Here is a 26,153-nt window from a genome sequence, read left to right as displayed (position 1 = left end):
GAGCTTTGCCTCATCCCAGCCCAGCCTGGGAGTAACCTCTGGCACAGGGGCTGCTGCAGGAAGCTCCTCCTCTCCCCTCCTCTCCCCTCCTCTCTCCTCCTCTCCCCCTCCTCTCCTCTCTCTCCTGTACTGGGAACACTGGGGATGTGAAGATTTATGCTAATAAGCGCGCGGCCGCCTGGGAGGAAGTGACGTCACGAGCGGCGCGGCGCGGCGGGAGATTTGTACGTCGCGGCGGTTCAGGGGCGTGACATCACGGGCGGAGAGAGGGAGGGCTGGGCTGGGGGACCGAGGGGGGCGTGAGGGGCCCGGGCACCGGGTCCGCCCCGACCAGACCTTCCCCGGCCGCCAGGCACCTCCAGCACCGCCGGGCCTGGACCGCGCGGCCCGCGATGCCCCGCCCGAAGCCCACCCCGAGACGGCGGAGGCCGCCCCCCGCGCCCCCAGCGCTCCCGCCGCGGGCACGCAGTGAGTGCGGGACGGGGACTCCTCTTGCAGACACCCCCTACACACCTCCCACATCGAGGCCCCTCTTATGGACCCTCCCCCGCGCCAGCCTGTGACCTATATACCCCTATACGTTCCCATCACCTATAGCCACCCCACACGCCCTGTCCCCTATAGCCCCCTATACTCTGTGCCCCATAACCCCCACAGTCCCTGTCCCCTATAGCTCCCCTATATCGGCCATCACTGTAGCTCCCTATAGATCCCTCATACCTGCAATGTCTTCCCCAGACTTTGTAGATCCCTTATAACCCCAACAGCTCCCCCCTGTCCCCCTGGCCCCAATAACCCCGCACAGATCCCCTAGAGTCCCCTGTGTCCCCCAGGCCAAATAGATCCTCTGAAGTCCTCACAGAGCCCCTTTCAATGCCCCTCAGGACGCCGCCCGGGTCAGCGGGCACTGCAGGAGATCCGTAAGTACCAGAGCACCACCCGCCTGCTGCTGCGCCACGGCCCCTTTGCCCGCCTGGTGAGACCCCCCACATCCCAAAATGAGCACTCCTGCACCCTAAAATCCACAGACCCCCAATTTCCTCTACGGAACATCCCCAACATTCTCCATGGACTCCCAAACTCCCCTGGGACCACACAGATCATCTCAGATACGTATAAAATCTACTTTGGGACCCCCAATTCCTTCCAAGACCCTGCCAGATCCACTCCAGGACCTCCAACATTCTCTGGGATCTCCTGAACCACTCTGGATCCCCTCTCCTGGGATCCCCAAATCCATCCCAGGACACCCCAGATCAACCCTTTTGGACCCTGCAACCTCCCCCACAGCCTCCCACTGGGACCCTCCAACCCCCTCCAGACTCACCAAATTACCCCCAAATCCACAAATCACCCCCTGGGACTTTTCAGGACCACTCCCTTCCCTCAGGGCCCCCCTCAACCCTTTTCCAGCCCTCCCCATGTCCTTGCTGTCCCCATCCTTGAGACATTGTGAGCCTGTCCTCCCCAACATCCTTGCATATCCCCCAATATCCTTCTGTGGTTCCAGACATCCTTGTGTCCCACCACCTCCAGAGGCTGCATGGATCGGGTGTTGCCTGTGCTCCTCCCCCCCGTGCTGGCACTGTTACCCCTGTCCCACTGGGGTCTCCCCAGGAGAGTGTCCCTGTGTTCCCATGTCTGAGGGTGTTCCCAGAGTGCTTCCCCCCTGCCTCCCACCTGTCTGGTGTCCCCAACATGGTGTTCCACATTCCTCACTCCCCAGTGTATCCCCATCCTGTACCTGGGGTGTCCCCAAAGCTCCAGGATGACAAGGGTGTTCCCAGGTCTCTGGGATGTCCCCAGGGCAGTGTCTCCATGTCTCCAGGGTGTTGCCCGGGTGGTGTCCCCAGCCCAGGGTCCCCAGTGCTCCCATGTCCCCTCCATGTTGTCCCGATGTCCCCCCTCGCTGTGACCCCGATGCCCTCATGTGCCCCGTCCCCGTTGCAGGTGCGGGAGCTCTGCCTGCTCTTCACCCGGGGGGTGGATTACTGCTGGCAGCGCATGGCCCTGCTGGCACTGCAGGAGGTAGGGCTCGGGGGGCCCAGCGTGGGGCAGGGGGGATCCTACAGCTGCTGTGGGGGTGCCCAGGGGGCTTAGGGGGGTGGGGAGGGGACTGAGGGGGATCTCATGGGTGCTGAGATTTCCATGGAGAGTGGGGAAGGGGGTCTGGGTGTGCTGCAGGGGGATCTGTGGGTGCTGGGGATGTCTCTGAGGGGCTGGGGAGGTCCAGGAAGGTCTTTGGGTGCTGAGAAGTTTGTTGGAGGTGTCTGGTGGGAGCTGAGGGGTAGTCTGGGAGGGTCTCTGTGGACTGGTGGGGGGTTTATGGGTTCTGGGACACGGTTCCATGGATGTTGAGAGGGTCTCTGGGAGACCTCTGGATGCTGGGGTGGGTCCCATATTCCCGGGGTCTGCCAGGGAATGGGGATGGGTCACTGGGTGTTGGTCCCTCCTCACACATTTATAGGGCAGTGTGTTTCGGTTCCCCCAGCCGCCCATGGGTGGCTTTGAAGGGACCCTGGCCGTGAGGCAGTGTTTTGGGGGGGGGTCACTGGTCCCGGAGGGAACTGTGGGGGTTGGGGAATGCTGGTTCCCTTGGGGACCCTCACTCAGTTTTTGAGTTTTTGGGACACAGGCGACAGAGGCCTTCCTTGTGCGGCTGATGGAAGATGGGTACCTGTGCTCGCTGCATGCCCGCCGAGTCACCCTGTACCCCAAGGATCTGCAGCTGGCCCGGCGCCTGCGGGGACTTGAGGGGGGGGGCATGTGAATGGAGACTGCCCTGAGCCCCTGTACAGAGACCCCTGTGCCAGGACCCCCACGCTGGGGCTCTATCCTGACAATCTCACACCCCTAATCTCACTGGGACCTCCTATGGGACCATCATGCTGAGAACGCTCCATGGGGTCCCTCAAGGTGGGGCCCTCTCCTAATCTGCCTAATCTGATATGGGATCCACCTCCCCAAGACCCCCCATGCTGACCCACTGCACAGACTCCCCCCATTGGATCCCCACCTCAGGATCCTCAACAACCCCTTCAGTGACCCATCCCAGGGTGGAGATCCCTTTCCTTAGTCCAGCACCCCTCAGACTACTGAGGACCCCTACCCGTGATCCATCCCCCTGGGACACTCTCACCAGTCACAGGGGACCCTACCCAGGACCTCCACCCTATTGGGACCCTTCCCAGTTCTGCTGCACCCCAATAATTAATAAATATTTGTGAGCCCTCAGTGCTGGGGAGAATGCCGGGGATTTGGGATTGAGGGAGGAACTCTGGAGGGGAGAAGAACCCACAGGAAGGGGGACTCTGGGAGTATTTTGGGTGAGGGCACCTGGGATGGAAGGTGCCCAGGAAGGCCCTGGGGCCTAAGGGGTTCTTGGTGGTGGGGGGTGGTGGGGGTGCTGCTCCCGCTGCTGCTGCACCTGAGGGACCCCAGGATGGACCAGACAGTGCCAACCCTGCTCTGGGACCCCCAACCCCTCCAACCTGCCCATCCCTGCCATCCTTGGGGTAGCCTCTGAGCCCCACAAACCTCAGGGACCCCAAATGCGCCCCCTAAAATCCCAGCCCAGCCCTCACCCACCTGCTTTGGGATACCCCAATTTTGGGGTGCCCTCAGCCCTGTTTTTTTCCCAGATATGCTGGTGCTGAGCTTGGTGGGGAATATTTTTGTTACTGAACGTTCACAGAAAGTTAACAACTCAAATTGTGGATAGGACAGAAAATTGCTTTTACTAAAGCCCACTCTCTATCAAGTCTATAAGCAGTAGTACATCTGATGATGAGGAAATCACATTACAACCCCTAATTAAAGATGAAACCTTCACTGGTAGGGTCTGCAAAGTCATATTAAAGCAGTGCAGTACACAGCAGCCAAGATAGCAAAGTTTCAGGAAAAGTATAACAGACTTAATGGGAATCGGAAATTGGGTGTTTGGAGAGTATCTCTGGCAGGGGGTGATTGAATAATTTGTCTGAGGCAGAGGCCCAAGGCTTCTTAAAGACCCTTAATGTGGGGAGAGAGACCTTAGGGGCTAATTAGCTATGGCAGAAGGATGGGTTTCACTGAACAATTAGTAACCAGAACAACAATCAGGAGACTGAAATGGCAGCAAGGAAGCAGACTGCCCAAAAGGGAGCAGCAGGGTCCCAGTGCCCGATGGAATGCAGTGTGAGCAAAAGGCTTGCAGCAAGCATTTCTCGGGAAGTGATAAATTATCCACTGATGTTCTGGAGAATGCAGTGCCTGGAGAAAAAGAAAGTTGCACTCCCTTGCCACAGGCAGGATAAAGATGTCGATGTGGGAGTTGGAAGTACTGAGAGACCTATCGTTACTATTGGCCCCACAGGCTAATGTTAACTGGAGTCTTAAAAACAACTTTCACCATCCTCAGTAACTGAGCTGGGCACTGGCAGCTGCAAACATTTAAGGAGGCTCACCAAATACAAGAGTGACACAGAAAATGAGGTATCAAAGTCATCACTGGCTTCTGAGATAGAGACAGGAGAAAAACTCAGAATCCAAGTTGATAAACTTATTACTGAGAAAGATCATCTCAGGACCCTCCTTGCTTTAGCAGAGTGTAAGGAAAGACAATTATTTGAGAATTTGAATAGGGAAAATTATAGAAGAGAGAAACAAGATCTGAGAGAGGAAATGGGAAGAAAGCAGCTGTTACTCTCAGTAACTCTGTTACTGAGAACTGAACAGTTGCAGAAACAGTTCCAAGAAGAAAAGGAGAAATTATGAAAACTGAAGGAAAAGGCAAAAGTGAACCAATTCACCCTGTATTTTATCAGGAGGATGATTTGCAAAAGCATTCCAGGCATAAGTCAAATGAGACTGAAACCAACTAGTGGAATATGTATCAGTACATATGTACTAATGACCCATACATCCAGATTCCAGTTAGTTTTGTCATTAATTAATTAATTACATTTCTAATAGATACAGGAGCACAACACTCATTACTAACGAAGCAGGATGCCAAGAAGCTGGGTGTATGACCCAGATGCCGAAAGTTAAAAATCACTGAAGTAAACAGAGCAAATGTTATCTGCCAAGCTGCTAAGGTTAATTTATGGCTCTGGATGAGAAATGTCTATTGGCTACTTGCTTTGCAGTCAAAGATCACAATGAAAATATTTGGGGTTTTGATGCTCTGAATGATCAAATCTGTTGTCTGCCTGATGGCAGGGAGTCAATGTTAATGTTTGAACATTAGCCCAAACCCTAAAAGGAGTCCAGAGATTGTGCTGACTCCATGTGGGACCTGCACTCCCTGATTCAAGGACTGCTTGTGTATCTCAGTGCTGGATTTTTGCTGCATGGGGAAGTGGAATTTCTTAAGTTCTGGCCAATTTGTCCCCACTGAGAGTCAAAGTACCCAATACTGCAAACCTAACAGCCACAATAAAAGCACCCACGTGCTTGGGCATTGATGGAGCAGTGACAGATTTAGAGAAAAATGGTACTATCCCTCAGTCACACTCCTGTCTCTCCTATCTGAGATAGTGGCCAGCGATCATTTTAGCATACTCTGGTCTCATAGGGGTTGCCAGTGTTTAGCTAATGTTTGCTGCTGGCACTGTCATTGTCACAGATCACAGAATATTCTAAAAGGGACCTACAAGGATCATCAAGTCCAGCTGTTAAGTGAATGGGCCATACAGAGATTGAACCAACAACTGTGGTGTTATGAGCACTGTGCTCAGACCAACTGAACCAGTCTTGGGGTCTGGCTCTTGAAAGACAGTTGTGGCTTACAGCTTATCACAGGCAGTTGGATGCCAATACCACATCTACAAACACTGCTGTGCTAAACTTCACGGAGCTGATAACTCAAATTAGGAGAGCACCCTACCTATGGAGGACAACTCAAAGTGCAGGAGACATGGGAAGCAGTAACAGCAGTGGGCAAGCACTTCATAAAGTACAAGCTGAGATTCCTCCTGAGTAATGTCAAGGACTGACATCATTAAAAACCAAAAAAATATTCACTATTCAACTCAACCGCATTTAAAGGTATGGAACAGAGGGATTCTGAGTGGGGGAAAGGACTTTCCTCATTAGTCAGAGTGATTACACAGCTTGAGCCACTAAGGGATAACCTGTCCAGGCTAACGCTGCTGAGACTCATTCTTTCCAGAAATGGTATTTACCCCTCTAGGGCAGCCTGTAATCTAACCTAAACCACTGGGGGCTACATGCTTTCCTTCCCATGGTAAAGCACTCTCATTTTCTTTCAGGAGTTCTGTCCATTGGAGGTAAAGGCCAGCAAGATCTGTCTGTCCACATTTTGTGTGGAAGCAACCCTTGGATATATTCAGCACTGGAGGTGGTATCCAAAATTCAATGGTGAGCTCCTTAAAAATCATTGATGCCCTTTTAAAGGGGAAGGAAAACACTTAGACCCAGGGTTCCAAGTGCAGATTGCATGCTACCCCAGGAAGGTAGAATCCAGCAACAGTTTTCTGACATGACACATACTGTGTGGGAGCAATCCTTGGATATATTTAATATTGGAAAGTTTTATCCAAAGTAAGGTGGTGGACTCCTGAAAAGGATTAAAGTGCTTTTCCACAGGAAGGGAAGGACATAACCCACTGTTTCTTGTGCAGATATGCTTCCCAGGAGAGGTAAAGGCCACAAAGATATTTCTGATGTGGATCATTTCATGTTAGATAACCATTGGAAGTATTCCATATTGGAGTGTGGCTCCAAATGCTGCAACTATGCTCCTGAATGTGAATGACATTACCTTTCCTTGGAAAGGCAAACACATAATCCTGCTGGTGGTGTTCAGATGGCTGCAAAGTAAAGGTAAAAGAAGAAACAACTTTCTGTTTTTACATTTTTTGTGTGGGAGCAATCCTTGGACGTTCAATATTGGAGTTTGAATACAAATGTCAGAACTCAGACCCTGAATGTGAATGACAGTACCTTTCCTAAAAAAGTGAAACTCCCAGTCCTCATGTTGGTGCTGCAGAGGATCATCTGCCCAGTAGAGAGACATGCCAGCAAGACCTTTCAGGCCTGGAGCCTTTGTTTGGGAGCAATCCTTGGACATAGTCAATATCAGAGGTAGTATACAAAATTGTTTGACTCCTGAAATGGAATGACAATGCATTTACATGGGAAGGAAAGCAGCTAGCCACAGATTATAAGGTGAAGAGGGGAGGAAAATGCCAGCAACTTTTTTGCCCTAGTCTGGTGTGAGAGAAATCCCTAGATGTATTCAATACTGGAACTTGGCTCCAAACGCCAGAACTGGATTCTTCAATGTGAATGGCAGTGCCTATTCTTGTGAAGGGAAACACCCTGTCTGACTGATGGTGTTGCAGATGATCATCTGTCAGGAGGAGGTGAAGGCCACCAAAATGTTTTTGTTCTAAAACACTGTGACAATTTATTTTCCCAAGAAAAGCAGTGCCATTTCCTTTCAGGAGAACATGTGAGAAATCTGGAAAACATCTCTACTAATGAACATGTCCAAGGATTGCTCCAACAGAATAGGTGTCTGGAGACACAGGTCTTGCTTACCTTTTCCTTTCTTGGATGCAGCACCAACAGTAGGGCTAGGTGTTTCTCCTCCCAAGGAAATGTGCTTTCATTCACTTTCTGAGCCCAAGTTCCTTAATTTGCTGCCAAGCTAAAAATTTGGATCCATCCAAGGATTGCTCCCACACAAAATCTTCCAGGATAGAAAGATCTTCACCTCCCCTGGGCAGCCTCTCATCTGCCCCTGAAACACTGGTTACCTGAGGCATCATGGGCCCACTGAGCCATAAATAACCCACCCTTTTGTGGCCAGTCCAGACCCACCTGAGACACTTTAATCCTGGCAGCCCCATGCCCCTGTCTGTTGTTGGGCTGATTTTCAGTGCCAGATTCTTGGGTACGTGGGCATCCACATGAGGGACTTTCACAGCCAACTTCTCCCCTGGGCAGCAATGTCTTGCCCCAGTCCAGCATCCCAGATGGGTTTCCCTCTGCATTGCCAATTGTCCTTTTTCCATTGTTCCAGCCACCCCTACAGAGCATTTGCCACCATCCCTGAGTCAGTGCAGAGGCAAAGTGTTGGCCACTTTCCTCATTCAGCCATATCCAAAACCAGCTAGATGGTTTTAAGTTTTAAGCTCTGTAATCTAACTGGGTCCACCTTGCCCTTCAGTGGCCTCCACAAGTTGTCATGTAGGACTCCATACAGCAGCTTTCCATTTCTGATGCATCCCTACAATATGGCAGGAACCATCAGTAAAGAGAAAGTGAGAGTGCTTTTCACTTTCTGGTAGAAAATCTCTCTTCCAAGATCCCTTTCCCTTGGAACATCCAGCCCAGCACTGCCAGTCAGGTGCCAGTGGAAGCTGTGCTTTGGTGCCAATCCCTTCTGAAACAGATGGAACCTCCTCATAAGCTGCCAGCATCTGCTGTGTGGTGTAGGGGTATAGCTGGCCTCAGATCCTTTGTACCCCAGGCTCAAGAGCCATAGGGTGGTCCTCAAACTTCCCCACGTCCCTCCTGCCAGAGGCTCCAGGATGGGCCATTCTCCCTGGCTGTGGTGTGGAACACATTTGCCATATCTTGTCCTGTCCTGACTTGTCCCACAGCTGTTGTAGGAACAATCTCCTCTTTAATTTGTTCAAAAGCTTGTTACTGTTCAGAAACCTACTTGAAATCAAACAAGTGATATCACATGATAGAAAGGGTTTACAATCTGACTATGACCTTGAATATGCATTCTCCAAAATACCACAGTGTGAGGAAAGCCTTTGTTCCCTTCCTGTTGGTCAGTGGGGACATGGCTGCTATTTTGTTGACCATGTCCTCTGGAACCTGACAATTGCCATCTTGCTATTTTACTTCTAAAAACTGAATTTTCTGGGCAGGTCCCTTACTTTACTCTGTTTTATGGCAAAACCAGCCCTCAGGAGAATCTGGATTATCTTCTCTCCTTTCTCAAAAGCTTCCTCTGCTGTGGCACCAGTTTTCTACCTTGGACTCCAGCTCACACTGAAGTTCCAAAATATCCAGCATGGCACAATTCAGTGATGGTGTGACTTCATTATGGCCATGACAGCCACTGTCTTTGTCCACCTGAGAAGACAAAGGACTCTGCATGATTCAATGTGAAGCAAGCAAAAGCCATTTATTGTGTCTCTAGACATTGTTTATAGTTTCCTCTTGTCTTGGATTACACAGTCACACATTATTGAATTCATAGCTCTGCTATGTCCATGCATCTTTTCATTGGTGGCTCTCTATTGCCTACGAGGCAAGCACACATCTTTTTCCTTATTCTAATTGGTTGATACCATAAGCACCATTTTATGTGGGTTGACACCCCTATGTTCTGTCAGCAGGTTTCTGCTTCTTCTTTCTTCTTGCAACATCAGCTTTTTTACCCAGAGGTGACCTGTTTCAGAAGGTTTAGACTGCTTAGTTTAGTACATGTCCATTTTCCTGTAATTATGATCCTACATCCACTCACACAGGATTCAGGTAGGGGCCATGTGAGGTTACTGAGGGGTGAACACGCCAGCTCTCCAGTTCACCATCATCTCACGGATGGGGTCCTGAAGTCCCAGTCAGTGCCAATGGGACACTTGTGCCAGCCATCAGTACCTGCTGTTCTTCAACCCTCAGAAGTCCCACAGCACAAGGGTCCTCATAAAGACCAAGCAAGGGATTCAGCTGTCTCAATTTCTTCTGTTTCCACAGCAGCTCTCCCAAAGCCCAGTGCTGTCCTTTTGGGTCCTTGAAATACCTCTCCTGAGATGATCTATGCCAAGGAGCCTCTAGGCCAGCGACAATGGAGTTTTTCTGCCACTCATGCCCAACCAGGAGCACTTCAGCTTCTAGTATAATCCCTGTTGGGATCCCCTTGTCATCCCAGAAACAGAGATGGATTCTGCCCCTGCATGATGGCATCAGGGTACATTGTGCACCTGTCATGATCCGCCCAACCCAAGCGGGAGTCGTGACGGGTTCTTTTAGGGATCTCAGAGCACAAAAGACACAGCAGGGGTGAAAACCAGTTTACTTTTACAGAAATGCACTTTATTTAGTGCCAACCAAAACGCGATAGTGGGACAGAGAGAGAGAAAGAGAGAGAGAGAAAGGGGGGTTGGGATTATAGCTACCAAGATGGGCAGACGAATCCTCGTGGGGCCAGCCAATAGATGTCTGTTGCTGTCTGGGGAGATCTCGGGGGGTCTCTTTTAAGAAAGTCACTTTTATAGTGCTTTCCCAAAGCGAACGGCTTCTGGCCCAAAGGTGGGAAGATTTATGGACTATTGTATGTGGAGCTCATTACCCTGAGGAACAGGTGGAAACAGGACGCTTCAAGGCACACCAAACCATCTCTGTTATGAACACACGCAGGGCAGCCCATACTGACCAGTCCATTGTTCTTCCATCTGTGGGAGCTTTGTTGAGTCAGCACCCCGTGACTAGTTGTCATGAGAAACCAGTCCTGGCAGGCATCACCTGCTTTTCACAGTCACTTGGCGTTCCTCCCATCCCTGGCCAGCGCAGGCCTCAGGTGAGGGTCGTTGGGCAGAAACAGACGAGAGGCTCGGACGAACTCTCACATCACCCATGTCAACTGAAGCCTTGTGCTTCAGCGGCTCTGCTGTGCCAGGCCATGGATCCACACAGTCCAACAAGACTCCACTGTCCTTTTCCCACACCTGGCTGGAGCCAGTGTCCCTCTAGCTCTGATCATGGCACTCATTGCTCACTTCTTGTAAATACCACCTGGAGATCCCTTCCAGAGGGTCAGAGGTTCAGAAGTAACATCAGCCCTTCAATTCTGCCTGATGACTTGCCCAGTGGAAACTGAGTGGGACTTTTCCCTGAAGAGTTTTCTTCCTGCGACACCTCTGTGAGACCTTCGTGACATCCCCATGAGAGATCCTTGTGCAAGAAACCTCAAGTGCCCTCCAGCTACCCCACAGGACTCAGCAGAGGGCATGAGTCCCCAGGAAGGGCAGGTAGAAATAGTGGTACTCAAGGACAATGGTGGCAGTGATGGCGATGGCATCTCAGAACCAGCCAAAGGCCCTGAACTGTAGCACAATGACCCCATGCCCAGCAGGTGACTTGTAGGGGTACACCACCTGACTGGGACCAAACACCTGCGTCTCCCCCCAAAGAAAACCCCACAAAGCCAAACAACATCCCAAAACCCTATACCCCTCCAAACAGCCTCCATATTCCCCAAATACAGCTGGGCACAGGGGTCTTACCTGGACCTCACAGTTATAAAGCACCTGATGGGGGTCAAAGAACTGACCCACTACCCCCCCCAAAAAAGTACCTCCCTGTGGTCAAATAACTGTCTCTGCATCCCAAAATACCCCCCCAAATACCCACATACCTTTCCCAAACTGCACAAATACAGGTGGGCATGGGGGTCTCACCTGGGCCTTGTAGGTGAGCAGGGTGGTGAGGGCAATGCTCTCTGGGTCAGGTACACAGAGAGCTGCATGGAGCTCCCCAGTCTTATGTGGCCCCTGAGAGCACCAATGCTGTGGGTGCCCCACAGAGACATCCAAACCTACCCCACAGACCCCCCAAAAGCTCTATTGTTGTAGTGTGTTTCTTGTTAATGGTGTGTTCTATTATTGCCCAAGTTAATGGTCTAGTTCAAAATTATACCCTCCCACCCACCTTGTCAATCTATCCTGAATTCCCTGTCAATCCTGCTTTGTGCCAGCCCCCTGCTTGGAATTCCTCTTTGGAAATCCTCTAAAACTCCACTTCTCATTAGTCCATGTGACCCATCTTTCCCCCCTACCTCGCTCATTGGACAATGCCTTTATGAACCCCACCCTTTACCCCTCCACAGAATTTCTCCACTTTGCTAAGAATTTGTACCTTCCCGTTGAATCACCCCCATATTTAAGTTGTTGCACCTTCACCATTTTTGTCTTTTGCCCAGCAGATTCCCAAAAGTAATAATCCTTTTTATCCTATGAAAAAGATGCCCCCTCCTCCTTTTCTCTTCAAACACAATCTGACAGCCAAAAGGCCATGGAGCCACAGCTCGAGCCACATCTCAGGCCTCTGTTCCCAGGGCAGAGCTGACTCTGGGCACGGTGCCATAGCGGCAAAGTGAGCACAGCTCTGGCTGTTTCAACATTCTATAGGACCCCTGAGTGCCCCACAGTGACCCAGAGCTGCCCTTGTGCCCCCCAGCCACCTCCACAGACCTGTGATGGAAAAGCACCTGTGCAGCAGGATGAGCACGAGGAGAAAAATGAGCAAATGATGGGGGGAGAGCGGCTGGCATAGGGGCAGGGGGAGGGGTGGGGAACCCTTCATCACACCCCTTCATCACACCCCCTTCATCACACCCCCCTCATCACACCCTCCTCATCACACCCCCTTCATCACATCCCCCTCATCACACCCCCCTCATCACACCCCCCTCTAACACCCCCTCATCACACCCTCTTCATCACACCCCCCACAGGAGGTTCTAAGAACCCCTGTAACTCCTGTACTCCCCAAGCCCCCGTCACCTCCCATGATGGCAAAGTGTTGCTGTCCAACCCATTACAGCCCAGCCCAGCCCAGTCCAACCCAGTCCAGCCCTGTCCAGCCCAATACAATCCAGTGCAGTCCAGTGCAGCCCAGTGCAGCCCAGTCCAGCCCTGTCCAGCCCAATACAATCCAGTGCAGTCCAGTGCAGCCCAGTGCAGCCCAGTGCAGCCCTGTCCAGCCCAATACAACCCTGTGCAGCCCAGTACAGCCCAGTGCAGCCCAGTACAGCTCAGTGCAGCCCAGTATAACCCATTGCAGCCCAGTACAGCACAACCCAACCCAGTCCAACCCAGTACAGCCCAGTGCAACCCAGTACAGCACAATCCAACTCAGCACAGGCCAGTGCAGCCCAGTATAGCCCAGTATAGCCCAGTGCAGCCCAGTTTAAACCAATGCAGCCCAGTACAGCACAATCCAACCCAGTCTAGCCCAGTCCAGCTGTGTCCAGCACTGTGCAGCCCAGCACAGCCCAGTCCAACCCAGTACTGCATAGCCCAACCCAGTACAGCCCAGTACAGCACAGTCCAACCCAGTATAGCCCAGTCCAACCCAGAACAGCCCAGTGCAGCCCAGTACAGCACAGTGCAGCCCAGTTAAAATCACTGCAGCCCAGCCCAACCCAGTACAGCCCAGTATAGCCCTGCAGAGCCCAGTATAGACCAATATAGTCCAGTATAAGAGAGTATAACCTGGTACAGCCCAACACATTTCTACCAAAAGAACCAAGACCAGGTGGTTCTGTCTGAGGAAGTGGAAGAAGAACAAAGAGCAGCACGTGGCAGCAGGGGGATGGGGGGCGGGGGGGGGGGGGAGGGGGACACAGTAGGGGAAGAGGCTTGTGTGTCCTAAGGATCCCCCAGACTCCGGGGGCTGCACAGGATGTGGAGGGGTGACCCAGCTGTGTGGCCTCATACGCCTGTCACCCCCCCAGGGACCCCTAAATCCATCCAGTTAGGGCCCTTCCCCACCCACGTCACTGGGAGATGGGTGGGGCAGTGGTGACAAAAAGTGGTAATTAAAACTTCCCTTTTCTAACCCCAAAATCACCCGAAGCGGAGGCAGTGGCACGGTGGGAACTTCATGGGGAGCGGGGGGTCCCCAAAATCCCTGAGGACTGGGGGAAGAGGGGTGCTTGGGGTGTGTGGAGGTTCTTTAGCCCTGAAGGAGGTCCCTGGGTCCTGATGGGGGTCTCTGGGGTGTGTCGCCCTGGGATATGGATGGTGGGGTGGTCTCTGGGCCTTGAAGGGAATCCCTGAAGTGTGTGTGTGGATCCCTGGGGTATGGACGAGAAGTCCTTGGAACCTGAGTGGGAATCCTGGCATTCTGGTGGGAGTCTCTGGTGTGTGGATGAAGGGTTCCTGGGCCCCGAGTGGGGTCATTGGGATGGTGGTGGGGTCCCTGGGTCGTGAGGGCCATCCCTAGGGTGGTGGAGATCCCTGAACCCCAAGTGTGGTCCCTGGGTGTCGAGGGGGGTCTCTGCTGTACCGAGGATACGCCTCATTTCACTTTCTCCCCCACTGCATCCAGGATCTCCCCAGGGTGTGTCGGGATGTGCACCCCACTGCTGGTGACCCTGGTGACACTGGTGTTGGTGCCTGCAGGGGTCTCACCCTATGGCTTCCGCAACTGCATCCAGGCGCCGTGGGACCCTGGGCTGTTCCGCTGCATCCAGCGCTTCCTGAGCAACGTGGGGGCTGCAGTGGGTGACCTCCCCTCCACTGCCACATCCCTCAACCTCTCTGTCAACATCTTGCGCCAGGTACTTCCCCATGCTTTTGCCCACCTGCCACACCTCTACACCCTTGATCTGAGCCACAACAAGCTGGAACTGCTGGCCCCGGGGGCTTTCTTGGGCCTGTCAGCACTAACCCATCTAGACATGGCCCACAACAACATCTCAGTGCTGGCCACAGGTGTGTTCACCCAGCTGGGGAACCTGAGCACACTGCGGCTGGACCACAATCCGCTACAGGAGGTGGCCCCCGGGGCTTTCCAGACACTGGCAGCACTCAGCACGCTCTTGCTGCGGGGTGGCCGGCTCTGCACGTTGGAGCCCGTGGCTGTGGCTGTGGGGAATCTGACACACCTGGATATGCTTGACCTGTGTGGCAACATGCTGTCGACACTGGGCCCAGGGCTGCCGCCCATGCTGAGGGTCCTGAAGCTCTGCAACAACTCCCTGGGAGCTCTTTCAGGGGCCACCCCTGAGGTGATTCCCCCAGGGCTACTTGAGCTTGACCTGTCCTACAACAACATCTCGGACCCTGCGCCGCTCGCTCACCTGTACCTGCACAACCTGACATACCTGAAGCTGGCTGGGAACCCTCTGGACATGGTGCAGCTGCTGCGCATAGCTGGAATCTCCCCACGCCATGTGGATGTGTCAGGGCTACGGATGGGCGCAGGGGACTTGGATTACCTGTGCCAGCAGCTGACAGGGCCGCCGCTGCAGAAGCTGCAGCTGCAACGTTTGGAGCTCAAAGCAATTCACAAGGGAGCTCTGCGCAACTGTCCAGAGCTGGGTGCCCTGGACGTGTCTGGCAACCGGCTGCGGTCCTTGGACTGTGTAGGGTGGCTGCTGAGCCAGGCACAGCTTGCAACACTGGGCGAGCTTGTGGCTGAACACAACTTGCTGCAGCGGCTGCCATCATGCAAAGGGGCCCCGGTTCTGCACCAGCTGCACAATGTGTCCCTACGCTTCAACCGCATCCTAGTAGCTAATGCGCGTGCCTTTGACAACATGCCAGCGCTGCGGCAGCTGCGGCTGGATGTGAACGGGCTGGCACGGCTGCACCGTGCAGCACTGCGTGGACTCCGCAACCTGCAGCACCTGCGCCTCGACAACAACCTGCTCACCGACCTCTGGTCCGGCTCCTTTGCCGACCTGCAGCAGCTGGAAGATCTCAACCTGCGCAACAACCGTGTGTCCGTCCTCTTTCCTGGCACCTTCAGGGGCCTCGACCACTTGAAGACCCTTGACCTGGGCGGGAACAAACTGCGGTATTTGTCAGCCAAGGCATTCCAGGGTCTCCTGCAGCTTTGCCGGCTCTACCTGGACGGCAACCGGCTGGTGGAGGTGACAGCAGAGGCATTCCAGCCAGTGCAGCTGACACTGGGTGTGCTGGACCTGCGTGCCAATGCGCTGAGCTACCTGAGCCGACACCTGCAGCAGCCGCCGCCTTTCCGCTACCTGCACAACCTCTATGACCTGAAGCTGCAGGCACAGCAGCCATATGGAATGCGTGTGGTCCCACAACGCTTCTTCCAGGGCCTCAGTGCCTTGCGCTCACTCTACCTGTCACAGAATTCGCTCTCGGCCATCCCCGCCGATGCCTTTGATGACCTGGTGCAGCTGCGGTTCCTGACGCTGGCTGACAGCAATGGTGGGATGGGTCACCTGCCCGCCGGCGTCTTCAAGAACCTGAGCCGACTGCGCAGCCTGAATCTGGAGAAGGCAGGACTGCGCAGCCTTGGCCCTGAGGTCTTCGGCAACCTGACGCAACTGAAGGAGCTGCGCCTGGCCAAGAATGAGCTGCGTGCGCTGGATGCAACTCTGGCCACACATCTGCCTGCCCTGAGCTATCTGGATCTGCGCAAGTGTCCCCTGAGTTGCAGCTGTGCCAACGCCTGGCTGCCTGGCTGGCTGACACGTGGGCCCGTGCAGGTGGTCTACCTGTATAACTACACCTGTGGTGAGAAGGATGGGGCCCCCGCGTACCTGCACTGCTTTGACACACATGTGTGCTACCTGGACATGGGGCGGTACCTGTTTGCAGGGACGGCACCGGCTGTGCTGTTGATGCTGGTGCTGCCGCTGCTGCACCACCGTGCGTACTGGCGGCTGCGCTACCAGCTGTTCCTGCTGCATGCGTGGGCACGTGGGCGCTGGCGGCGGGAGCAGCGGCACTACACCTACGACACCTTCGTGTCCTACAACTCCGGGGATGAGCAGTGGGTGCTGGAGGAGCTGGTGCCTGAGCTGGAGCGTGGAGCCCTGCGGCTCTGCCTGCACCACCGCGACTTTCGCCCTGGCCGTGCCATAGTGGACAACATCGTGGACGCTGTGTACAACAGCCGGCACACGGTGTGCGTGGTGAGCCGCGGGTACCTGCGCAGCGAGTGGTGCTCGCTGGAGATCCAGATGGCCAGCTATCGCCTCTTCGACGAGCTGCGTGATGTTCTTGTCCTCATCTTCCTCGAGGACATTCCTGAGGCCGAGCTCTCGGCCTTCCACCGCATGCGCCGGGTGCTGCTGCGGCGCACACACCTGCGCTGGCCCCCTGAGCCCCCTGCACGGCCCCTCTTCTGGGCAAAGCTCAGGTGTGCCCTCAGTAGGGGGGAGGAGGAGGACAGGGAGAGAGGGGGCAGGGAGGAAGGGTGCACTGGCACATCCGGGATCCCCGGGGAAGTTCTCCCTCAGGAAAGCAACTTTCTGCCCCAAAACCACCGTTCATTATCTGGGGAAGGTGCCCTGTGGAGTGGGGATGATGGCAGCAATGAGGAAGAGGAGAAGGAGGAGAGGAAGGGCAGAGGCAGGGAGGGAGGCTGTCCTGACAGGACTGGGACCCTTGTGGAGGTTCCTCCTCAGAAAAGCAGTTTTCTGCTCCAAAATTATTGGCTTTTCTCTCCGGAATATGCTCTCCAAAGTGGGGATGAAGGTAACCAGAAGGAGGAGGAGGAAGAGGAGGAGAATGAAGGGGAGGGGGAAAAAGGCTGGGGGGATAGAGAGAAGCTTCTCTAGACCGACCTTACCCTGGTATAGGGGGGATCCCCGGGGACATTCCCAATCAAAAAATATGTGATTTTGTCCCAAAATCCGTGGTTATTCTCTGAGAAATGTGCAGTCGGGATGACAGTAATGAGGAAAAGGGGAAGGAGGAGGAGGAAAAGAGGGGTAGGGGGAAAGATGGACCTCAGTGTTCAGATGCAGCAAATGCTTCATCACTCAGTTCCTTTTCCCGGCACGTGAGAGCTGCAGCTCTTGCACATCTGGCTCCTCCTGGGCACACGCTGCTGCACCTCCAGGTTGCTTCTGCCCATTGCGGCACCTCCAGGGCCGGGAAATTCTGGCGGCATAGGGGAGGCTCCCACCAATCCATCCCACCACAGCAGGCACCGTTGTGCTCCCAGCTCAGCAGCTCCCAGGGGTCTATGGCAGCTGCTGCCCAGGGAAATCTTCCTCAAGTGCATCAGCTGTTGTCCCAGAGCAGGATATGGCTCTGCCTGCTCTGTGCCGAGACACCGAAGCTCTGCTCAGTTCTCGGCTCTGAGGATATCCCTCCCTGGCCAGTCCTGGGACAGCCAGAGCCCAGCAGTGCCAGCTGGGAATAGCCTTCCCCTCCTTACCTCCAGCCAGTGGGCTCATGATGCTGTTGAGGGCCAGCAGTGAGCGATGGATGCTGGTCCCTCCCACAGCTCCTCTCCCCAGTCCTTGGTGACCCAGGCTCACTCAAGCCTGCCAGGTCAGGCTCACCTTGGCCACATGCAGATTCCCAGCAAAACCAACAGCGGGGTCGGTCCCTCTGCTTCACCTGGATCTGTGAGGACAGAGATGGCTGAAACTACGGCTCCACACGCCCCTAGGGAGGCTGTTTGGAGCAAGTAGTATCAGGGGGACCAGGGCTCCGTGTTTCCCATGGAATGGGTCAGTGGATCACACTGGAAGATGAGGCAGGAGCAGGAGGGGAACCTGGCACACTGTGAGGATGAGCCAAACACCTGGAGAAAACACAAGGAACAAAGCCAGGGAAAGGATCTGGCAGGAAGGGACAGAGTTATGGAAAAGAATCAGCAACTCCCATGGTCAGTGGTGGAGAATGATACAACAGGTTGGGTTTCCAAATGCCTGGAAAAGCATCCAGACACCTGGATTACTCGCCTGGAAGTAGCAGTGGGTGAGGCACTAAGTGCAGGCTGAAGTGATAGCCCAGTAGATATGCAGTGATCTGCTCAGGCACCTGTGATAGTTCTGCAAATTCAGGGAAGTACATGGCTGGAATTTAAATCCACTGGCAAGTTTGCACCAAGAAACTGGGGAGTGCTTTAACAGAGTCCTGGGGCGTGTAATTGCTGGCTCAGTGTTGAGAGGGACAGCCCCAGGATGTTGATCTCAGCAACTTTATAGCTCTATTTCCAGAACTGATTGGAGCAATACCACAGCCAGCTTCACTCAACATCTCTAGAATCTGCTCTGGTAATGTGGGCTGGGAGAGAAGGGGCACAAAACTCAGCACATCAGATGGAGCACTCAGACACCCCAGCACAAGCAGCCCCAGGCACTCGGGCTGAGGCATCCTGCAGCTTTGCAGGCCCTGTGACAACTTGGGGTCACATTTGCTGCCAGCCAGGAGGGGTGGAGGGGCACACTGGGATCTTCACATCCCCAGTGTTTCCAGGACAGGAGAGAGAGGAGAGGAGAGAGAGAGGAGAGGAGAGGAGAGGAGAGGAGAGGAGAGGAGAGGAGAGGAGAGGGAGAGGAGAGGGAGGAGAGGAGAGGAGAGGAGAGGAGAGGAGAGGAGAGAGAGGAGAGGAGAGGAGAGGAGAGGAGAGGAGAGGAGAGGAGAGGAGAGGAGAGGAGAGGAGCGGAGAGGAGAGGAGAGGAGAGGAGAGGAGAGGAGAGGAGAGGAGAGGAGAGGAGAGGAGAGGAGAGGAGAGGAGAGGAGAGGAGAGGAGAGGAGAGGAGAGGAGCTTCCTGCAGCAGCCCCTGTGCCAGAGGTTACTCCCAGGCTGGGCTGGGATGAGGCAAAGCTCATCACCCTCCCTGTTCCCCTTTAGAGCAATTTTTCTCCCTATTTCAGCCTCTTCAATGCAGAAGAGACAAAAGGAGTTGCCAAGCCAGCACTGCTATTATGCAGAGATCATTCTTAAACCTTCCCCTGACCAAGGTGACGCCCCCATTCCCACATCACTCCCCATGAGGTGTTTCTGCTTCCAGACCTTGTCATTCCTCATTTTCATCCATCTTCCAACACCCCTTTGAAGCCTCACCACCAACGTGGCCATCCCAGTTTCAGCCAGGACAGAGTCGTTAAAATAGAGTTAATGTTTTTTTGCAGTAGTGGAGGGGTGTTGCTGTGGGCGTTTCAATACCATCTTATTTGCCAGGGGGAAGGGAAAAGGACTTTCTCCGACCTTCTGTGAGGCAGGCGAAACAGTCGGTGTTGCCACAGACTTTCTATGTAGCTTGTTGGTCTTACACCTTCTGTCATTAATATTGTTTCTGTTGCTGTTTGTTTTCTTTGGCACAAGGGTCTGTTGGAGTCTGGCAACTGATAGCCCTGGGGCTGCGGTCTCCACTCAGAAGGTATTGGGCTCTGTGAATGTCCTCAGTCCTGAGTTGTAACTTTATCTTATCTTTATCAGGGAGCAGTGTAGGGCCTTAGTCAGGGCCCCATTCAGGGTCCCATTCAGGGTGTTGTGGTCATCTCTGAAGCTTTTGTAATACAGTTTTACTATAATAGGCAACAGTCCTTCATGAAGATGTTTAAGTCATCAACTTTAACATTTCAGTCTCCGACACACAGCAATCCAGGATCACAACTGGGCCACGACTTGGTTGCCAAGGCAAAAGTTTAGGAGCGGGTCCATCAATGATGCTGTGGTAACTGGCCCTCAGAATGAAACTTCAAATGTTTGCCATGGCAATAGGATCTGCTACAGGCCTCAGCTCATGCCCACGGCAACCACTTGGAGCAATGGATCTCCATGGAGCTGCTCCAGGACTGGTGATGGGCCTGGAGTGACAGGATGAGGGAGAATGGCTTCCCCCTGATAGAGAGCAGGTTTAGATCAGAATCTAGAAAATAATCTTCCCTGTGAGGGTAGTGAGGCCCTGGCACAGGTGTGGCTGCCCAAATGCTGGAAGTGTCCAAGGCCAGTTTGGACAGGGCTTGTGGCAACCTCGTCTAGTGGAATGTGTCCCTGGCAGGAGGCGTGGAAGTAGAGACTCTTTAGGGTCCCTTCCAACCCAAACCATTCTATGGTTCTACGAGTGGTGTGTGATGTGATAATTGGGAGTGTCTTGGGCAGAGCAACCACAAAAATGACAGTTTTCCTCTGTGGGCACATATGTGCCCATGTGCCATAAAACAAGCTGGTGTGGGAAAATGACTGGCCTGGTTAAAGAGAGAACTTAGGCAGGAACTCAGGGCAAAAAAGAGCATGTGTCACCTCTGGAAGGAGAGGCAGAAAACCTAAGGGATTACAATGATGTTGTGAGATGATAAAGCAAGAAAATTAGAAGGGCCAAAGCCAAAGTGGGACTTAATTTGGCCAGTGCAATTAGAGTTTACAAGAAAAGTTTCTATAAATCCTTTGGCAGCAAAAAGAGGGCTCAGGAAAGTCTCCATCCTTTGCTGGGTGCAGAGGGCAGTGCTGTGTCAAGGAGGAGGAAGAGGCTCAGTACCAAATCCAGTTGTCCTGAGGATGCTCAGCTCTCAGGGCTGGAGGTTGGTGGCAGGGAGCTGAGTGAAGCCCCTGAAATCCAGGAGGACACAACCAGTGACCTGCTCTGCCAATGAGACACATATACAAATCCCTGGGCACAAATGAGATGCATCTGAGGGAGCTGGAGAAGGAGCTGGCCAAGCCTATTTCGTTCATTTCGCAGCAGCTCTGGTAAACTGAAGGAGTTCCTATTGACTGGAAAGCAAATATGATGCCCATCAATGAGAAGGATTGGAAGGAGGATTCAGGGAACTCCAGGCCTGTCAGCCTGAGCTCTCTACTGGGGAAGGTCACGGAGAAGATCCCGAGTGCTATCCTACAGCCCGTGCAATTCAACCAAGGGATCAGGCCCAGGCAGTGCACGTTTGGGAAAGGCAGGTCCTTCTGTGACAGCATGACCCATTTCTGTAGATGAGGGAAAGGCTGTGGATGTGTGTTTCTAGACATCAGTAAAGCCTTTGACACTGGAGAAGCTGGCTGCTCATGGATTGGAAAGGGAAACTCTTTGCTGGATGAAAAACTGGCTGATGGCCAAGCCCAGAGAGTGGTGGGAAATGGAACTGAATCCACTTGGGGCCGGTGTAGCAGGACGTTCCCCACCACAAGGGCTTGCTAATGGGTGAAATAAATCACTAGACACCGCTTGCCTCGTGGTTATTCAGGTGCTGTGGAAGTGACACTTCTAGCTGACAATAAACAATAAACATCTTGCTGTGGAAGCAAGATTATGGAAAGATAAGCTGGAATTTCTGACAGACACTTTACTTCACAATCTACTAAAGCTACAGCAAACTTTCAGAAAGCAGTTTTCTGCACATTCCCTGGAAATGTGTCGGGCTTTTTCCCAAAAGTTGGGATGCTGGTTTGGTGGTTACTCTCTCAAGCGTTGAGCGAAAGGACTCTGTGCACACTCTTGCCAGTTTGGTAAGTTACATTGACTCCTGATCTGTACTATTTCTTTCCTAGCTTTAATATAGATACCTTAATGTTGTGCACTGTTTTATGTGATCTACTAGTAGTTCTTCTGTTTTATACTGTGTAGTAAGCAACTCTGTTCAAGACCTTTTGTCTGTTATCTCCTGTCTATTCAATAAATAACTCATTTTATAATAGACCTAATCTACCACTCTTAGAAATTGAGAGCCAGAGTGGTTTAAATGAAGGCCACCTAATTCAAGCTGTATTCAAAAATGTTAGCCTAAGAGAGGGCTTGTCTGAAGCTCCCACTTTATCCATAACAGCTGATTACTTGTGGGTGACTCCAGGGCTCAGTGCTGGCACCAGTCCTGCTCAACAGCTTTATTGATGATCTGGATGAGTGGATCAAGTGGAAGCCACACTAAGTTCACAAGTGAAACCAACTTGTGTGGGAGGGTAGATCTGCTGGAGGGCAGAAAGGTTCTGCAGAGGGATCGGGATGGCTGGGTCGAGGGGCTGAGGACAACGGTGTGAGGGTCAACAAGGCCAAGAGCCAAGTCCTGCCCTTGGGTCACAACAACCCCATGGAATGTTCCAGGCTGGGGAAGGAGTGGCTTGAGAGCTGCTCAGCAGGAAGGAACTTGGCAGTTCTGGTTGGCAGTCATGTGGATTTGAACCAGCTGGATTTTTTTTTGCCAAGTGGGCAAGAAGGACAGTGGCAACTGGCCTGGATCAACCACAGTGTTGCCAGCAAGACCAGGGCAGTGATTGTCCCTCTGAACTGGGTACTACTGAAGTGGCATCTCAAGTCCTGTGTCCAGTTCTGGCAAGAAGTTCTGGAAGAGAGACATGCAGCCACCAGCTCCTGCCCAGGCCAGCGCCAGGAGCGCCCCTGCAGCCAGCTGGCACAGCCGGGACAGCACCGTGTGACTCACAGTGAACTTCACTTGCTTGCCTGCCTTTAGCCAGCCATGGTGCAGACAGAAGGGCAGAAGCAGCAGTTTTTCCTTTTTGGCACCCCGCATGAAGAGAGGCGCTGAGCGGAGCCAGCGAATGGTGCAGCTCGGTGATGCCGGTGGGGGCGACATCGGTGGGAGGCATGGTGAGCAATTCCCCGATGTGGAGCCCGAACGGGACCAACATTTCAGTGCTGCAGAATTCTATAAAACTTCTTTTTAAGGGATAGAACTTGAGAACAAATGAACTTATGGACACCAATTCTCTCCTGAGTCAGAGAAAAGGAAAAATTGAAAATGTGAGGAGAGCAGCAAGGTCAGTGCAAAGGAAAGGGTGGAGGAGGTGCTCTGGCTGTCAGAGCTGAGATTTTTCTGCAACCTATAACAAAACAAATTGTTTTCTTGTCATTGATGACGTTCATGGGGGCATGCAGAATTCACCTGCAGCCCGTGAGAACAAAAGGTGCTCACACTGGAGTGTGCATGCTGAGAAGCTGTGATCTGGTGAGAGGCTTGAACAGAGAGAGAGAGAGAGAGAACCCTTGCTTACAGAGATAGAGGAAGAGAACCCCTGCTTTTTGACAAGAACAAAAACTACACCACATGAGCCAAGTGGCCCACAAAAAAACAGTTGTGGGAAGACTCCTCTCCCTAAGTGAGCTGAAGAAAGATTTTTTAGTAGTGACAAACTGAGTAAAAACCCCATGTTTTGTCTCCCTGCGATGCTGGTAGGAGGGGAAGAAGGGCTGGGGGGGGGGGGGGCAAAAGGTGTTCTAAAAATTTGTTCTAGTTCTCATTATCCTCTTTAAATTCTATTAATATCTTTTTTCTTTACACCTTTTAAGTTTTGAGCCTGTTTTGCCCTTAAAGTGTTTTCTTCCCAGTCCTTACCCCAACTCATGAACCCCCTTTATTTAATTGCTCATTCTCCCTCCTCTGGTCAACGATAGCAGAGAAGTAGCTGTGCAGGCAGGGACTGCAGCCAGGGGTCCCAGGGCTGTCCTGCAGGGCAATGTCCTGCAGCTCAGGGTGCTGTTCAGGGACAGGGACTCTGCTGCTCACCAGGGACAGCTCTCAGCCAGCCCTGGGAGAGATTTGTGGAAGGAACATCACCTGGTAGGACAAGGGAGGCTCCTCTGTTGCTCAGTGGGTGCTGCAGGAGTGCTCCCAGCCCCAGGGTCAACCCGTGGCAGATCCCAAAGAACACTCCAAGAAGTACAGCAAGTGAGGGATTCAGGGAAAGGGGGGAACAATAGCACAGGGAGCAGGACAGGGGGATACAGAGAGGAATGATGGCACAGGGAGGAATGATGGCAAAGAGAGAAGGACAGGGGGATACAGAGAGGAGTGATGGCACAGGGAGGAATGATGGCAAAGAGAGAAGGACAGGGGGATACAGAGAGGAGTGATGGCACAGGGAGGAATGATGGCATAGAGAGAAGGACAGGGGGATACAGAGAGGAGTGATGACACAGGGAACAGGACACAGCAACAGAGAAGAAAACAGGAAGAGGAGCATGAGACAATCAGGAGGAAGGCAGGGAGAAGGTTCCCCACTGGACTCCATAAAATTACATCACAGAGCCCATCTGATTGCCTTCTACGATGGGACAGTTCCTGGATGGATGAGGGGAGTGAAGGGGTCCGGGCTCCCTGTGCAGCTCCTTGGAAGGACTCAGCAGGTGGGAGAGGTGGGCAGGGAGGAGCCTCACCTGTCCTGCCACGTGCCACAGGGCTGGCAGACACAAAAACCAGCTGAGAGCCATGCAACACTCACAGTTCTGTTTCCTCCAAACTCAAACCTGGAGAAAACTCCATCCACCCCTTCAGGGACACAAATTAAGTTTCACCTCCCAAACCCCAAACATTCTAAGGTGAAGAGAAGATGCCAGATGAGGACATTTTCTTGGTTGATATCCAGAGGCCCTTCCAACCCTGACTAGTCTTTCACTGCCCAAAACACAGGCAAGGGCCTCAGCAACCATATTTTGGGTAATTTTTCCCAGCTTGTGAAGTTTGCTGATCCTTTTCCTTTGCTGTTTCAGAACCCTCACTTAAGGGAAAATGAGATATCAGGATCTGCTGCATGTCCCCAGATTCCCTCCCTAAACCCTGCAGCAGCTGCCAGGAGAGAACCTGCCATGTCTGAGTGAAAATATTTTATTTTTCATAAATATGAGAAATGCTGCTTTTCTCTCAAAACCCTCTAAGTCTTGCCTGCCACACCCCACATCACTTCAGAACAGGGGATTTATAAAACTTAAATTCCTCGAGAAAAATAACATTCACAGTTTAATTGTATTTTGGTGCAATCAAGACTCTGGTCTTGTGGAACTTGGTGATGGTCAGGGGGAGTAGCCCAGCAAAGGAAAATTATGAGCAAGGGAAAGGTAAAATCTGCACATGTTGAAGTGTTGAGAGCAAAGTACCTGCCTTGCAGATGTGCTGCAAGGGAGCCTAAATAAACATCATCATCTTCATAATCATCATCTCTTTATTTATAAAAGGTGAAATACTGACCTCTTGCACAAGACAGAATATGGTAAGTAAACCAGTATTTTAAAGCAGCAAATCCATGTTCCAGAGAATTCCCTGACACAGGACTAAATCCATGATTTACTCTTAAATCCACTTTCTAGTTCAAACCAAACTCAGCTGATCTCCTGTTTGAGTTCACCTGACACCAGCTAGAGCTTGGGAAATGTTTCTTGCTCTGCTGATGCCTCCTTTGGTCCCAAGTTCCTTTCACTGCTGTTGTCCCTCCCCTGTGAGCAGCTCCCCAGGTGAGGAGGTGCTGCAGGTGCCAGAGCAGAGGTTCCCCTGCAGCTCTGGAGAGAACAGAGTGAGGCAGATGCTGCCCCTGTGCCCCAAGTGCCTCCACCTGAGGGACTCACCCCTTGCAAAGGGACCTGGAACAGCTCCTGAGGGACTCATACCCCCCTAGTTCATCTCCACCAGGAGCTTTTCCATCAGGTTTTCTCTTCCTGTCTCTTCTTGAAGCCTGAGTGATGGAGCAGCCTGGGGGGGGCACCTGGGGTCAGCCAAGGTCAGGACCCCCAGCCTCCCCCACTTTTAGAATCCCAGGTTGGTTTGGGTTGGAAGGCACTTCAAAAGTAATCTTGATCCATCCCCTGCCAGGGCAGGGTCACCTTCCACTCTCCCAGGTTTCTCCAAGCCCTGTCCAACCCGGCCATGGACACTTCCAGGGATGGAGCAGCTGCAGCTTCTCTGGACATCCTGAGCCAGGGTCTCACCACCCTCACTGGGATAATTTATTCC

At 52.8% G+C, this 26,153-nt stretch overlaps 2 protein-coding genes across 2 annotated transcripts; both read left to right on the top strand.

Annotated features, from left to right (window-relative positions):
- Nucleotides 1-392: 392 nt before the first annotated feature.
- LOC306816835 (histone H3-like centromeric protein A) lies at nt 393-2,770 on the top strand (the record flags this gene model as incomplete). The annotated part of the gene is made up of 4 exons (XM_079333285.1): nt 393-468; nt 885-976; nt 1,951-2,028; nt 2,636-2,770. 4 exons carry the CDS (start codon nt 393-395, stop codon nt 2,768-2,770), a joined length of 381 nt encoding a protein of 126 aa, XP_079189411.1.
- A 10,693-nt stretch (nt 2,771-13,463) lies between these two features.
- Nucleotides 13,464-17,296, top strand: LOC306816843 (uncharacterized protein; the record flags this gene model as incomplete). Its single annotated transcript, XM_079333293.1, has 2 exons — nt 13,464-13,624; nt 14,083-17,296. Exon 2 carries the CDS (start codon nt 14,105-14,107, stop codon nt 17,294-17,296), a length of 3,192 nt encoding a protein of 1,063 aa, XP_079189419.1. The 5' UTR covers nt 13,464-13,624; nt 14,083-14,104.
- Nucleotides 17,297-26,153: the final 8,857 nt, after the last annotated feature.

The sequence above is a fragment of the Erithacus rubecula genome, assembly GCF_903797595.1.
Source record: "Erithacus rubecula genome assembly, contig: scaffold_90_arrow_ctg1, whole genome shotgun sequence".
NCBI classification, from domain to species: Eukaryota; Metazoa; Chordata; class Aves; order Passeriformes; family Muscicapidae; genus Erithacus; species Erithacus rubecula.
This window is presented reverse-complemented; position numbering and strand designations above follow the sequence as displayed.